General features: G+C 41.8%; 1 protein-coding gene across 1 annotated transcript in view; it reads left to right on the top strand.

The window, feature by feature from the left end:
- LOC308297681 (pyruvate carboxylase, mitochondrial-like) overlaps positions 1–14518 on the top strand; it is a 550569-nt gene extending 536051 nt beyond the window's left edge. The window contains exons 25-27 of the mRNA XM_080741213.1: positions 4060–4200; positions 5477–5578; positions 10533–14518. Coding sequence (XP_080597339.1) covers positions 4060–4200; positions 5477–5578; positions 10533–10682 — 393 coding nt within the window. The 3' untranslated portion in view covers positions 10683–14518. The remainder of the gene's footprint in view (positions 1–4059; positions 4201–5476; positions 5579–10532) is intronic.
- The last annotated feature ends 249 nt before the right edge of the window (positions 14519–14767 follow it).

The raw sequence follows: 14767 nt of genomic DNA, 5'->3' as shown, positions 1-14767 counted from the left end.
GAGAGAGAGAGAGAGAGAGAGAGAGAGAGAGAGAGTATTTAACGTCATCAACCTTGCAATTGGCATTATGCTTTCTATTAAGTAATTTAATGCCTATGTCTTTAAACTGTAAACCTTTCATTCCAGCTGCCCTAGATTTCAGCATGATCGTCAGACCTGACATTTCTTTGTGATTTATGTAGTTGTGATTTCACATCATTACTTCATAAAATATATATGTAGACAATAGACATATACACAATATAATAGTAATCTTGTTAGTGGAAAACATTGTACAGATCTTTAAATTCTCAACCCATCACAAATCCAGAATGAAAACTACTTCTGGCAAAAGTCAGTGAACAGCTTAGAATATAGTTACTTAGTATTGTGAGTGTGGTGGGTTAGTAGGACAGTCATTAAGCATTCACATTCACATTTCTAACAAGTTTGTACTTTTCCAATTTCCCCCCTGCTTTTTCAAATATGAACAGATTTTTCACACAATATCAGACTTTCACCCCCAGGCTTGGTTTGAAGAATTTATTGAAAAGTTTTGCGGTGTCTCTCCTGGGAAGATAGTCAAAGCTTGCTTAGGCTTTTTTTCAGTTAGCTGCATAATTGGAAGAGCAATGAACCACGTTGTAAAACAACCTCGAAAGTATCTGCAGGATGCCATCCCACACACACACACACACACACACACACACACACACACACACACACACACACACACACACACACACACACACACACACACACACACACACACAATCATCAAGGGCGATGATACACAAAAGAAGAAGACACACACGCACGCACGCACGCAAGCACCAACATAAACATGGTTGCCATTAAGTAAAGTCAAACTTTCCTTGTATAGCACTTTATTTGTATTTTATATGGAGGTTCAAGTGGAAAATCAGTTCTCTCAGCAGCAAATGCAAAACAACAAGTGTAGGTTTAAGATCATAAGGTATTCTCTACAAGCTGGACACATTTTGGACCTACTATAGTTACAGAGGAGAGAGACTAGAAAGCTTAGGGAGGGAAGAGTTGATGACGCGCAGCAAAGAGCCCTGGGTCAGGCCATATACAGTATGGAAAGAACCATAGCCCTATTTACGTATGTGGTGTGCATTCCCAACATGTGAGCGAGCTGGTCACCCCTGTGTTGTGTGTTTTTAACCCATTCATTTAAGACTGGTAATGCATTCTGTGTCACTTTTAACCACTTTAACCATAATTATTTACTTGAACTATTAAAAACTATTAAAAAATAAATAGCAGATATTCAACTGTATATCTGCTATATATCATTGCACATCTTTGAATATATATATATATATATATATTTTTTGTCCCTGGAACAAAATATTTTGAGATGGAGGTCCGTGGTCAAACACATAATCGTCGTCGTCGCCAAGTCAGTCGGATAGGCGGTTGTCAAGAAACCGCAGATCTAACCGATAGACCCATATATAGGCATATATGATGATTGATTATTTTTTTTTATTAAAGTGTCAAGTTTCCAAGGAAGCCCAGCCCATATAAACTTACAGGAAGGACACTTTTACATTTAATTTGACATATACTTTGAAATATATTCCCACATATGGGCATAGATTGATGACATCAGGGATCTCCATATATGGGCATAAAAAGGACAAGGACAAACAGATACAGAGATGGAGATTTCCTTTTTTTTCTTATAATAAACAGGCACAGGCATAATACAGAACACCTGTAGACAAACAGACAGATATAGAGATCTCCGTATGGACATAAAAGTGACACAGACAGACATTACTGGGTGGAGCATGCATTCCCAACCTGCACTGTTCCTGACATGCATGATTCCCCAGCAGGCCGGTGCCGGTCTATTAAATAACTACAGCACTTTTGTATCAGAGGGAAGAATGGGGACGGCAAGAGGTACAGTCCAGGGCGTGTGAACACCCTCCAGAGCGAAATGGAGAAAGAATGAGAGACGGGGAGAGCAGAAGATCAATACAAACCTACAGCAGTGTATACTTTACTCTTTGTACTGAGAACAACTTCAGAATATCAATGGAGGCTCAGTAACTGCCCTGGCGTGGGGAGTAGGGGGAGGCATGCAGAGAGGGGAGGTGGGGATGCAAGGGGTGAAGCAGAATGGTTGTGAGAGAGAGAAATACAGAGTGAGGTCCGAGACCCGGCGAGAGAAATACCGTAGTTATTGAAGAAAGAAAATAATAATAATAAAGACAAGAAAATGTTCCATTGCTCCCAGCACTGAGTCATACAGGACAGGCTCGGAGACTGGCTGAGGGACAGACAAGGCAATCTAACTGCTAAAAAAGAAAATTAGTGCCAGGGGGTGGAAGAAAGAAATGGCATTGACGGAGATGAATACAGACGGCCGAACATACATTTTGTTTCAGATGGTGAGGTGTGTATGTGTGTTTGTATGTGGCGGCGAGGGGGAGTCTATATTGAGAATGATTGTGTGTAAAATTCATTATAGAGGGAGGTAAAACTACCAGGGCGATGCACAGCAGTGACTGGACTTGGTACGAGAAAGTATGTAACCTTTATTTAATCAGAAGAGTTACAGACCTGGCCAAGATGGGGCCAAAGCAGTATAAAAACAATAACAGAAAAGTACATAACTAGATAAAATACAAATAAAGCATCTAACCTAACACTAAACAAAAAAGATACTACTTAAGCGCCATTCCCAACTGGGCACGATCACTATAAAGATAACTATAACTATATCTTTCACCATTGTATTTTCTTTTATAGTTGGTGTGAACATTGCTATCCACACGGCTTAGAACGATTTTAAAACTATATTGTGTATAGTTACAGTTATAGTGCTCTGTGGGAATGGTCCTTAAGACTTATCTTCCACCTACTGGAGCAGGTTAAACCCCACAGTGTAGACATACAGAAGACTATAAAAAGGGGACGAGTACATCTTCTATCCTCTCTCTCTCTCTCTCTCTCTCTCTCTCTCTCTCTCTCTCTCTCTCTCTCTCTCTCTCTCTCTCTCTCTCTCTCTCTCTCTGTTTGTTCTCTCTGTATTCCCTACCATCTCTCGGGTTATCTTCCACTGTCATTCTCTCTCTCTCTAGTTATGTCAGTATGTCTCTCACATTTGTCTCTCCTGTGAGAGCACGTGTGATGAGGATCTGCTGCCGATGTAGAGCATTTGGGCTGTTCGGTGCTGACGAGGTTTTGTGACTCCCCGAAGCGAACCGACATAAATACGGCTCTAAGAGTGGAGTGTGCATCGGCCCTTAGTTGGGGCTCACTGGCAGAAGACATGCGCTGTTGTCGGTACACACAGCAAAAATCCTGAGTGTGTTATGGCAGTGCAGAATTGAATGGCTGTGTTCCAACAACATTTTACAATTGGTGTTGCCCACGTCCTCTTACTCTCAACCTCTCTTATCCTAGTTTCTCTGAAGCACTAAATTGTTGTTGTTTTTTGCACTCTACTTACACGGCCATTTACCCTGTCGTTTATTTTGAGGGTTCAAGACATTTATTCTGATGACACACTCGCAAGTCACTGTGGAGAAGAGTGTCTGCTTAATGCTTAAATTCTCTCTCTCTCAGTCTCTCTCTCTGTATTGCCTTCTTCTTTTGGCCAGGGGAGCACATTTTCTTTATATCATATCATCGCTCAGAAACCTTGTATCTCCAAGTTTCAAAATAGCACGATCTTTCGTAAATTAAAGCCCTACTTCATCACACAAGAGTCTTGCACAAAAGTAATGAAAATAGAAGATCTACAAGCACACAGCGAGGCGTTGTGTGCTTCTAGATCGGCTATTTTCACTATTTTAAATAGTTTTTTAAAATAATAACAAAAGAAATAAGGTTTTGGACATACAATGATGTTTACTTCGATTTTCTAATGATCCTTCTCTTCTCTCCCCTCCCTCCTCACCTCCCCCTCCTTCCATACCTTCCCCTTCCCTTTTTTCTCCCCGTCTCCCTTTCCTCTCCCTTTCCTTACAACACCCCCTCCACCTCTTTCACCCTCTCTCTCACCCCTCCACCTTTCTATTCATTGCCTGTCTGCCTCAGGTGGAGCTGGAGAGAGGGAAGACCCTCCACATCAAAGCGCTGGCCCTCGGAGACCTGAACAAGAACGGTCAGAGGGAGGTGTTCTTTGAGCTCAACGGGCAGCTCAGATCCGTGCTGGTGAAAGACACCGTCGCCATGAAGGTATGTATAGCGGGGAAAGATCGAGGGATGCACGGAGGGGGGGAGAGGAGGGGTGACGGAGGTCGGGGACGGATGGATGTACCGTATAGACCCCGTTTACACCTGGCATTAACCGGTTAAAACCGGGAAAGCGTCTGTTTTTGCTATTTATATATAATATATTGCAGCATATTTCTTCAGAAAAACCCTTAGGATTTATAAGGCATTTTTTGATATCGGGCAGAAACCTCTTAACTACAGTATTGTTTTTTGTTTTTTTTTATATATAAATTAACGCCCTATCATACTACAGCGTCACACAAACATCAAAAGTTTTGCGCCGCGTTTTGAGCTAGTCAATCTGATACTTTTGCTGTTTTTGAATTTGAATCGTGAAAAGTAACAGTTTGTTGTCACTCTTCCAGTCATATTTCCTTCCTATGCGGAAGGAAATATTCCTTCCAGAGTTAAACAAACAAGGGGTTTGTACGAAACCTACTGTTTTGGACATATGAGGTTTCCACCCGACAGAGATGGTTTGTGGAATCAGCCTCAGATCTAAATGGTTTAAACTTGCATGTGTCCCCCCGGTGTACATATCGAAATCCAATCTCTTTCCCACGCAAGATGCACGCACCGTTGCTCTTGGATATCCTGCTCATATAAGAGGCAAGCAGGTAGGAAGCGTATGTTTTAGCCATCATCTGACTCCTTTTAAATCTCTGCCAGGTTACATTATCAAGCTGAATGTGAGCGTTTAAACTTTGCGTTCAGTTCCTGGTCGGAGTCGTGTGAAAGATTATCTTGATATGCTGTAGTTGTTGTGGATTCCACAGACACATTGCATCTACACTTTATCACTAATAACGGCTTGCCATAGCTGAGTGGGCAGCGAGGCTATCTGGGCCACATGCATCTCTGACTAGATTCTGAGGCTATGCATCTCGGGCACATTTATATAACACTCACATGCCATAGATGGCTGGACACATAGACCAGAGGGACTGAATTATATATATATGTTTTTAAAAGATGGTCATGGGGTATCAACAGGTTCCTAACGTCAAATCAAATGGGTTCAGATCTGAGCTCCTGCGGAGGCAGGAGTCTGAAGACTGTCCTGGCTGGCAATCTCCAGACGTAAAAACGGACGATGACGATGATTTAATCAGACAGAACAGATACAGTGTACTGTATTTATAGATACAGTAACAGGATGGATGAGGGAAAGACAGAGAATGAATGGGCAGATGACAGATATAGACTACTGTACATGCTCTCTTTCTCTGTCCCCTAGGAAATGAAGTTCCATCCCAAGGCTGTGAAGGCTATCAAGGGCCAGGTGGGAGCCCCCATGCCTGGCAAGGTCCTGGAGGTCAAAGTTGAAGTTGGCTCCAAGGTGAGGTTTCCATTCATTTGATCGAGTTTGTATTTCAGCCCACATGCAAAGAAATGATAAAGTTATACGTCGCCCAAACAAAACCTTTTTTTTTTTTTTTTTTAAGATTTGTTTTTGGGCTTTTTATGCCTTTATTTGATAGGACAGTAGACTGACAGGAAATGGGGAGAGAGATGGGGAACGACATTTGGCAAAGGTCATCCGGATCGGGAATCGAACCAGCAACGCCAGCAGGCATCATAGCCTAGTATGTGGTATGCGCCTTGACCACCAGGCCAGCGGGCGCTCCCCAAACAAAACCATTTAAGTCAACCGTACCAGCTGTGACAAAACTTATTTTAAAACAAAGTGTGCACACCAGAGATAAAAGCTGGCTTCAAAAACAATAAAAAGTCATATTATACTAGTTTGTTATCAGAAAATGTAAAAGAAAAGTCACACAGCCCTGGCCCCTCGGCACTGCCATCTGCTAACACAAACTGTGCACGATCAGGTTTGCCAGCACACACACACACACACACACACACACACACACACACACACACACACACACACACACACACACACACACACACACACACACACACACACACACACACACACACACACACACACACACACACACCACTGTTACTCTGTGGCTCTACCACCTCTGCAAAATTCAGGAAATGCAGCAAACAACTACCTCTCTCGCTTCTTTCCTACGCTGTATTTAGTTCCTCCATATATTCAGGTCCACATGAATGCAGTAGGGTAGGGTTGTACAGTAAGAAGTCTTAAGGCAGCTCTTAACCACGTTGGTGACAGAAGAAACACGCAACGCGTCTTCTGCCGACAGGGAGCCACCGAGAGGTTGTCGGCAAGAGACGCTTGCCGCCGATAAAGCCGCCGGGACCAGCTGATGAAGAACTGAACCTGCTCAGTCTTTTGCCTTCTTTTTCTAGGAGACATAGAATTGAGGGGGTTGTAGAATGGACCTTTAGTTTGCTACTGCTGCAAAACCAAGCCTAAATAAGCCAGAGACATATTTGAACTGAATACCATATTATCAATCTCAACTCTCAATTCCAATCGATCAGCTCCAAAGCAAAGCTAGCGCTAAATGCTTTCGTTTGTTTGCTAACGGGGCTGTAAGTGTAACAGGCAAAACTGGTCTATGAAAACAAGCCCAAAAGAAGCGACCATTTTTACCACTTTAGCCCTATTACTCCTATTAGTCACCTTTACTAACTTTATGTACGGTACAGATCTCAGTTACAGGCTGTAACGTTATGGTATGTATCTATAGCATATACCTTTGAACAGGCTTTTAGTTTTTTTACTTGCCTAAGAGTAATGACACAATTGCTATTATTACACATATTAAAAACACACAGACAAGGTTGAAAAGGCCTGCAGGAAGTGTCCAACAGATTATCAAACCTTTTCAATTTCAAAGACCCCCATAACTCTAAGAGCGTACAAATGGAACCAAATGGACCTGTGGTTCCATTTGTATGATGTCAGAGTTGCAGACCTATAAGGGTCCTCCATTTGGAACCCCCTTAATGAACCCTGAGGGTTCTTTGGGCCCCACTTTGAGAACAACTGCAACCTAGTTTATGAATCCAATATGACTATTTTATGACTTTAATGACAATATGGCTCTTTTCACCAATCACCACCTTGTCTGGTGGTTTTTACACTAGAGAAGCCACATTGTGTTGTACATTCATAAAATTCATGGCTACTGGGATCAATATTAGCAATATCACTCTGTCACAGCAAGTTAATATTTGATATTTTACATTTCATTAAAAACAGGGGGACCAAAAAACTCAAGTCATACTACGTTCTCCCAGGAATCTGTGGTAAAACCTCTGCCTGTAGCAATAATAATACCATCAAGTTAAACTTAATTTAAGTTGGCTTTTTAATAAAAAATGGTCTGTACATCTATAAGATCCTACAAGTAATGTAATGAACAGATGGACAAACTCGAACACGAGTATATTACATTTACAATATATAATTCAATGTCCTCTTCCCAGACTAACCGCAGAGTTGTGCCACTACAAAGCAGTTCTTGCCGTGGGGTCCAGGGGACCCCGGGGCTTTCCAGCGGGTCCCCAGCTAAATATAATTTGGTTTCCAGTAGTTGGAAACCAAATGGACCCTTACAGGTGTAACAAATGGAAGCAAATGGGCCGTTGTGGAGCCAATTTGGTTCCATTTGTACGCGCTCAGAGTTTAAATAACATTGAGGATTTTACAGAGTAGATTGGGTTCCCAGTGGTACAAAAAGAAAAGAAAAGAAAAATCGTCTCACATGGGGATCCGTTGCCTGATACTTATCAGGGGTCCTTGAAATTAAAAATCACAGGGTTTGTACGATTCATCCTATCTCGTTACAGAGCTGATCTATGAAGACAGAGTGTGTATGTGTGTGTGTGTGTGTGTGTGTGTGTGTGTGTGTGTGTGTGTGTGTGTGTGTGTGTGTGTGTGTGTGTGTGTGTGTGTGTGTGTGTGTGTGTGTGTGTGTGTGTGTGTGTGTGTGTGTGTGTGTGTGTGTGTGTGTCTTCTCTCTTTCCTCTGCAGTGACAGCCTGCAGTGACAGTGTTTTTTATAATGGATATTATGGTCTGCTGACCTTTCCAAGGTGCAAGCCTGCAATACTCTTCATCACTTTTCTGCATTAGTCTGCGATTCAGTGGCTTTTGTAAATTTTCCTGCAGAATATTCAGTTTAATTTCTGCCCAAAGTCCCGTCGTCATGGGATTCTGGAGTGGCAAACATTTTCATGTCAAGGAATATATTTTGTGCCAGGGACCTCTATAAGAGAAGACTTGTGTTGTTAAATTAGATTTAGTACAACTTTTCAACTGTCTATAGCATACATGGGCAACTGGCGGCCCGGGGGCCACATGCGGCCCCCACCGTCACTTAGTGCGGCCCTCCGGTTAATACCGGAATACTGATATATTATTGCTTTCAGCTTTTACAATTCCAAACATGACCTGCTTTAATTCCGTCAGACTATATTAGCAGCTTAATGACTTAGGTTCATGAAGTTAACATGAGTATACCAGTAAGACTCCCTAATCGGGAGATAAGCGACCGTTGGTCGCTTATCTCCACAAATAGGCCAAAAGTTTGTTTTACCAATTATCAAGACATACGGGCAGTTGACAGTTTGCCATGGTTACTCATTGAAGTTGAATCTCCATATATGGAGATAACCTACGCATCACACTAAGTCTGACCTCACCAGCCCATATTTGGGCATGAGCAACTTATGTCTCCATATATGGAGATATGATGACATCACACAGTCCTCAGCCGATGATGTGGCGTGATGTCATACAATACACAAACGAGCCCTACAGTATAAAGGGGCAATTCTTGCCAGGAAAGAAGCATTTCTTCGACTCAGACCTTATCGCCAGGGTTGGCTTATAGCAGCTGTCGGTAGATAATGCCGGTCTTATATAAGGGTCATTTATGTACGGTGTGATTTGCCATGGTTACTCATTGAAGTTGAATCTCCATATATGGAGATAACCTACGCATCACACTAAGTCTGACCTCACCAGCCCATATTTGGGCATGAGCAACTTATGTCTCCATATATGGAGATATGATGACATCACACAGTCCTCAGCCGATGATGTGGCGTGATGTCATACAATACACAAACGAGCCCAGATATGAGCAGGGCAAAGGTGTGACGTGTGACGTGTGACGTGACGGACGTGACGGACGGCCGGTGGAGGTTTTGATACTAAACTGCGACCTTACGGTCGCAATAACTAAATGCGTTTGAAATTGAATCAAAATGTTACATTTCAGGATTCCAATTAAAAAAATAACAAAAAATAATTCAGGATTCCAATTCAAAAGAGGCAAAAATAGCCGATCTACAAGCTCAAAACACATCGCGCTGCGATGCGTTTTGAGCTTGTTGATCTGCTATTTTTGCCTCTTTTGTATGAGGTATGACAAAGTAGCAAGTAGCAATATGCAATGTGGCCCTCTGGAGTGAAGGTGGAAATATAGTGGCCCTCGCCATCATCAAAGTTGCCCACCCCTGGTCTATAGTGTAGGTGTGGAGATAACAGTGGAGAGAGAAACATATGATCCGAATAGTCATACATCATTTTGTGAAATTAAATTGTTTATCATTTTGTTGGGTACCCAGGAACCCCTTCAAAGTCTCGGTGGGCAAGTTGGCACTCTGTCGAGGTGCCAACTTGCGCCTTGCTTGTTATTTATATCAGGTTGCACTTGTTGGTGGTGATGTCACCAGAGGCGTCAATTGGGTATGGCAAGGTATGGCAGCTGTCATACCTTGGCTACAGGGGGGAAAAAAAATGTAATTATAATAAATTCATCATGCCTGTTGCTAGGATATGGCAAGACACCAGTCATGTTGCCATACCTTTGCTTTTGCTGAACTGACGCCACTGGATGCCACCAGGAGCGGAGCTCCCTCATTGGCTAAAGGCCCTGCCTTTGTACCTGAAACAGACGGCACCAAAAGCAGTGCCTACTGCCTACTACCACTAGTCTCGCGTGGCCAGACTGTTGCCTCCGCGATTTGGTCAAATGCTCCCGGCATACAGTCTGGTAAAGGAAAATAGAAACGATGAGTGCGAGATGAAGCGGAAGTGAAGCCCCCTCGTCACTTCCGTTTCAGTTTCACATCGCACACATTTATCATTATATAAATAAAAATCATATAAGCATGTTTAGCTTGCTGCTTAGCAGAAATGACATTTTAAAATATATATTCTTGAACGGTAATGCCTGTTTCCATTACTCGCCGTTAGGGAGCTGCTGTTCCAGACTCTATATAGCATTCAGAGATTGTGGAATAGTTGTCTGGCTACGCAAGACTATACTACCACTAATACAATCTCAATGCAATGCCACGGCCGCTCTCACAGTGACGTTCCAACCGTGTCCCCTTCCTCAGGTGGTGAAGGGACAGCCGCTGTGCGTCCTGTCCGCCATGAAGATGGAGACGGTGGTCAACTCTCCGGTCAGCGGCACGGTGAAGGCGATCCACGCCCCCGCCGACTCCACCCTGGACGGAGACGACCTCATCATGGAGATCGAGGAGTAGAGAGACACAGAGAGGAGGAGGGGAGTGAGGCTGGCTGTCTGATACTGGAAAACATGGACACGGAGAAGGAGACGTAGAGAAGGAGGCGCAGAACCAGGATTACTTTTCTTTTGCTTCATGTGATGAACCACTGCTTTTCAAAACGGTAACATAACGGAAAGCACAAATAAGAATTCTCAACCTCTCTTTTAAAGGTGATACACCATGCATTTAAAAAGTATTTATGTAATATTGAAATCCCTTCAAAAACGGCCGTCGATGACGTCTGCGACGGCAGCAAATCTGAACAGCCTGTTTTGAGAACCCGTGGGATGCTTTTAACCTCCGCCTTCCCAAAACCAGAGAAAGACACAACGGTCAGAAATGGGACTTTGTGAGGATAGAAGGTGCTAGTGGGACCCCAAAAAAAGGTTTTAAAATAGGAAAAGTGAAATTTCATGGTGTATCACCTTTAACAAATTGCTGGTTCTTTATGCCCCACGTTGATATATGCATTCAATTATCTTAATATGTTCTATTGCTGAGCTAGAGTAGTGTAACTAAAGGTACTGTCAAACTACAGTAAATTACCAAAAAATGCAATTAATGAATCTATCCAGTGTCTGGGTAAAATAAGTCACTCATGTAATGTTATGACGTCCTTGTGGTTCAAATGCTTCTCTGCAACATTCCATGACTTAAACAAAAATGCTTGTCTAATGTATTTTCTAATATAAATCTAGTTAAACATATGTACTATTATAAAGCTGTGTGATCTTTGCATCTGTGTACAATAAGTGGCAGAACTACAGGTGAAACTAAGAGGTGATATTGTGTTGATGACTACTGACTGTTCTGGGTGTATCAGCACAGAAAGAGAGAGAGAGAGGGAGAGGACTAGACGTGTGGATGTATTCTTGTTTATGGACTTATTTCACTTTGGTTCAACACCTAGTTATCAAGCACACTCACCTCAGCACATGTGAACATCGGGCTGTGAAATAAATCATCCTGCACTCCAAAAAAAGGATTCGCTCTCAGGTTTTACGTCTTTCTTCCTCCGCAGTTCGCACACGCTTACCTGGAATCATTAATTGGGCAAACAATAACTATTCCTGGAAAGGGACAACAAAGAGAACAATAAAAAAATAAATTTCACATTTTGATCAGGGTTTTTCTTTTTAAATAACTGTTTTCACACAAAACATTATAATAATTTCACCGAAAGAAACTGATTTATGTGGCTGAGGGTAGACGGAGACTGTCAACATTGGTGACAGAATGCACTGCATACACGATGCACGGCCACTTGCCCCAAAGTGAAATATTTCTTTACCTATCTATTTCTGTACCTGGATAATTGGAAGCTGGGTGAGTTTTCAATGTTAATAATACAAACATGTCGGTTCTAATTATCGTCATGCCATTTCTAATTTGTGCGCTCGTACAAACTGCAGAAATTCCCACAGGCTTCAACAAGATTCAATCTACGCAAGCCTCCATTCCACACACATACATATAACATGTAAATGCACCTGAATGGGAATTACTTTTTCCCCTACTCAGATGTGTTTAGTCCTCCTGTGTTTAGAGGTGCCATGAGATTGATTACCCTGCCTAATGCCATCTGTCAAAATCCCGTTAATACCATTTCAGACGCTCATGACATTCTCATTCCTGGAATGTATGTAAACTTATTCCACAATCCACTCCAACCATGACATGCAAATTGTAATCCAAGTCGTACGCAATTGGCCTGTGTACAGTGAATGGCAGAGGGATGGAGGCACACGGTACCGTTTTCTCAAGCCCAAGCTCTGCTGATTAATTTATGAATTAACCGTCTGTCAAATGATGTGAAATTAGGCGGACTAATGAAGGACTCTGGAGGTTCCCACAAACAGCACTCGGCTGTGGATTACAAATGTCACCCTGTGAATGTGTGTGTGTGTGTGTGTGTGTGTGTGTGTGCGTGTGTGCGTGCATGCGCGCCTGTCCATCTGCTTGTATGCTTAAATAAAAAGGATGAATGCAAACTTGTAATGGTGTGTGTGTAGGTGTGAGCCTGTGATCTTCCACCCTCCCCAAACGCTACTAAAAAAATATTCAGATATAACGTTGTTAAATATTCATACACACACACACACACACACACACACACAGAAGTACAAAAATATTTACACTAACACTCCGAGAGTGCCTCCCTGTGAAGAAAAAAAAAAGAAAACGCCATCACGGTTTCCACAGCAACAGAGCCTGACAGATCTCAACAGCATTATGTGGTGACCTTGCTAACGTCGCTGTCAAGCTAATGTTGTCAAACACTCAATTAACTTTGCACAGATTGTTGCAAACTGTCATTTTAATGCACGAGAATCATTCTATGCCAGATTGAATGTTGTTCCTCCTACCTTGGCTAATGTGAGCGATAAACAAGGAAGGGAAATGGATGTTAGGTCGCACATCGTTTGCAGCGGCGACCGAGTCACTTGGGTCCATTAAAATTACATACCAGAGTGGTCTCTTTGAAATAGTGAGGTATGAAAGTATTGAGATTATGAGCTACTTTTTTAAAGATGCATATCTGCAGTACAGAACATTTTGCATAAATTATGACAACAGGTTGTCTGATTTTGGTTATGTGCTTTGATTGGCCTCCATGTTATATTATAACGTGCTGTCCCAATACCTCTACGCATCTTTGATTTGTATTGACATTGTTTTGTTTCATGAACCTAATTGTTTTCGTCTTAAGCCTTTCCTTTCCATGTTTTCTTTCCATTAACAGTTAGAACGAGAGCAATTATATAATTATGCAATAATGTAAAAAATGCTGACAGACCACGTCTGCTGTAGTTAAGAGCCTATTTTAGAAGGGGGGAAACACTGAAGCTCGCGCACTTGCCCACCTTGCTTCACTATATACAGTACAGCCTTGTACATTTGCATATGTGAATTATAGTTTCTAAGGTGTTTTAAAGACAATGTAACAGGGTTTGTAAGAGTGAGTGCTTTTGAAAAGCTATTGCACAGTTCCTCCGTCTGATCTGAGTGCCCACTGCCCTCCTCCCCTCCCCTCCCCTCCCCTCCCTTCTCTCCTCTCTGCCATCCATCTCTCCCCCCGTGTACATTTGCACATCTACGATTATCGCGTTACGCGATCATGCAAACTGTGTTGTCGTCGAGTGTTTCTCTATATAATGTCTTAGCCAGCAGCAATTCTGAAGCACGTTTCTGAAAAAACGTGCTTGTGACAATGTACTGTATTGTTGTTTAGTATCTGGAAAATAAAGCATAAATAAAGCTGTGGCAGAAAAGAAAAAGCGTAGCCACCACAGCTGAGAAATGTTATTTGTTTTTCGGGGGTGAGGATATAATGTTGACCTATTCTTTTTAGCTCATGCATTCTTAGACTTGAACATCGGGGGAGAACATTAAAATAAAGTATGTGACATTTGGGGTTTTGTTATTTTCTTTCAGTTCCTTTCCTTTTTTCTTATTCCTTTTTAATGGAACCAACCAAACTGTTTTTCTCTTCTGATTTAGTTGAGCTGACCTCGAGATGTATAATGCGGTAGCGTTCATCTTTGTTTTAATAAACATCAGAGATTCATTGAGGATGTGTATGCCTTAGATTTAACACATGCTAGTTTGGCTTTTTGTTTCGTCTCACCTTAGTGGCAGAGTTTTAATTTACTTTGGTAGTTTACATGAAATAACCTGTCTTTCAATTAGGGTTTGAAAGTCCAATATGAGAAATGTTTGGTGAGAGTGCACAAAAAAGGGAAGCAAAATGGCATCTAATGAGACTTGTAATTGTTCTATTTGACCTTACAAATAAAGTTAATCATAACTGACTGTGTGTTCGTGTGTACTGCATATCCCATTCAGCTCCAGTCCCAAAAGAGAACTTTGGTCAATGTTAGGACAATGTTACGATACTTAAATAATTATATTCAATTTTTCATTTAAATCTCAAATACTGTATGCATTACTTAAAAGCATTGACCATAATTTTCTTTGTTATATATTATGGAATATTACATTATTGACTGGTGGGTACGGGCTGCATGACTCTGGCTTAGAATTAAGTTCACAACAATTAT

The sequence above is a fragment of the Nannobrachium achirus genome (genome assembly GCF_963921795.1).
Source record: "Nannobrachium achirus genome assembly, chromosome: 14".
Classification (NCBI taxonomy): domain Eukaryota; kingdom Metazoa; phylum Chordata; class Actinopteri; order Myctophiformes; family Myctophidae; genus Nannobrachium; species Nannobrachium achirus.
Note: the sequence above shows the minus strand (reverse complement) of the source record. Positions and strands in the feature narration are given on the sequence as shown.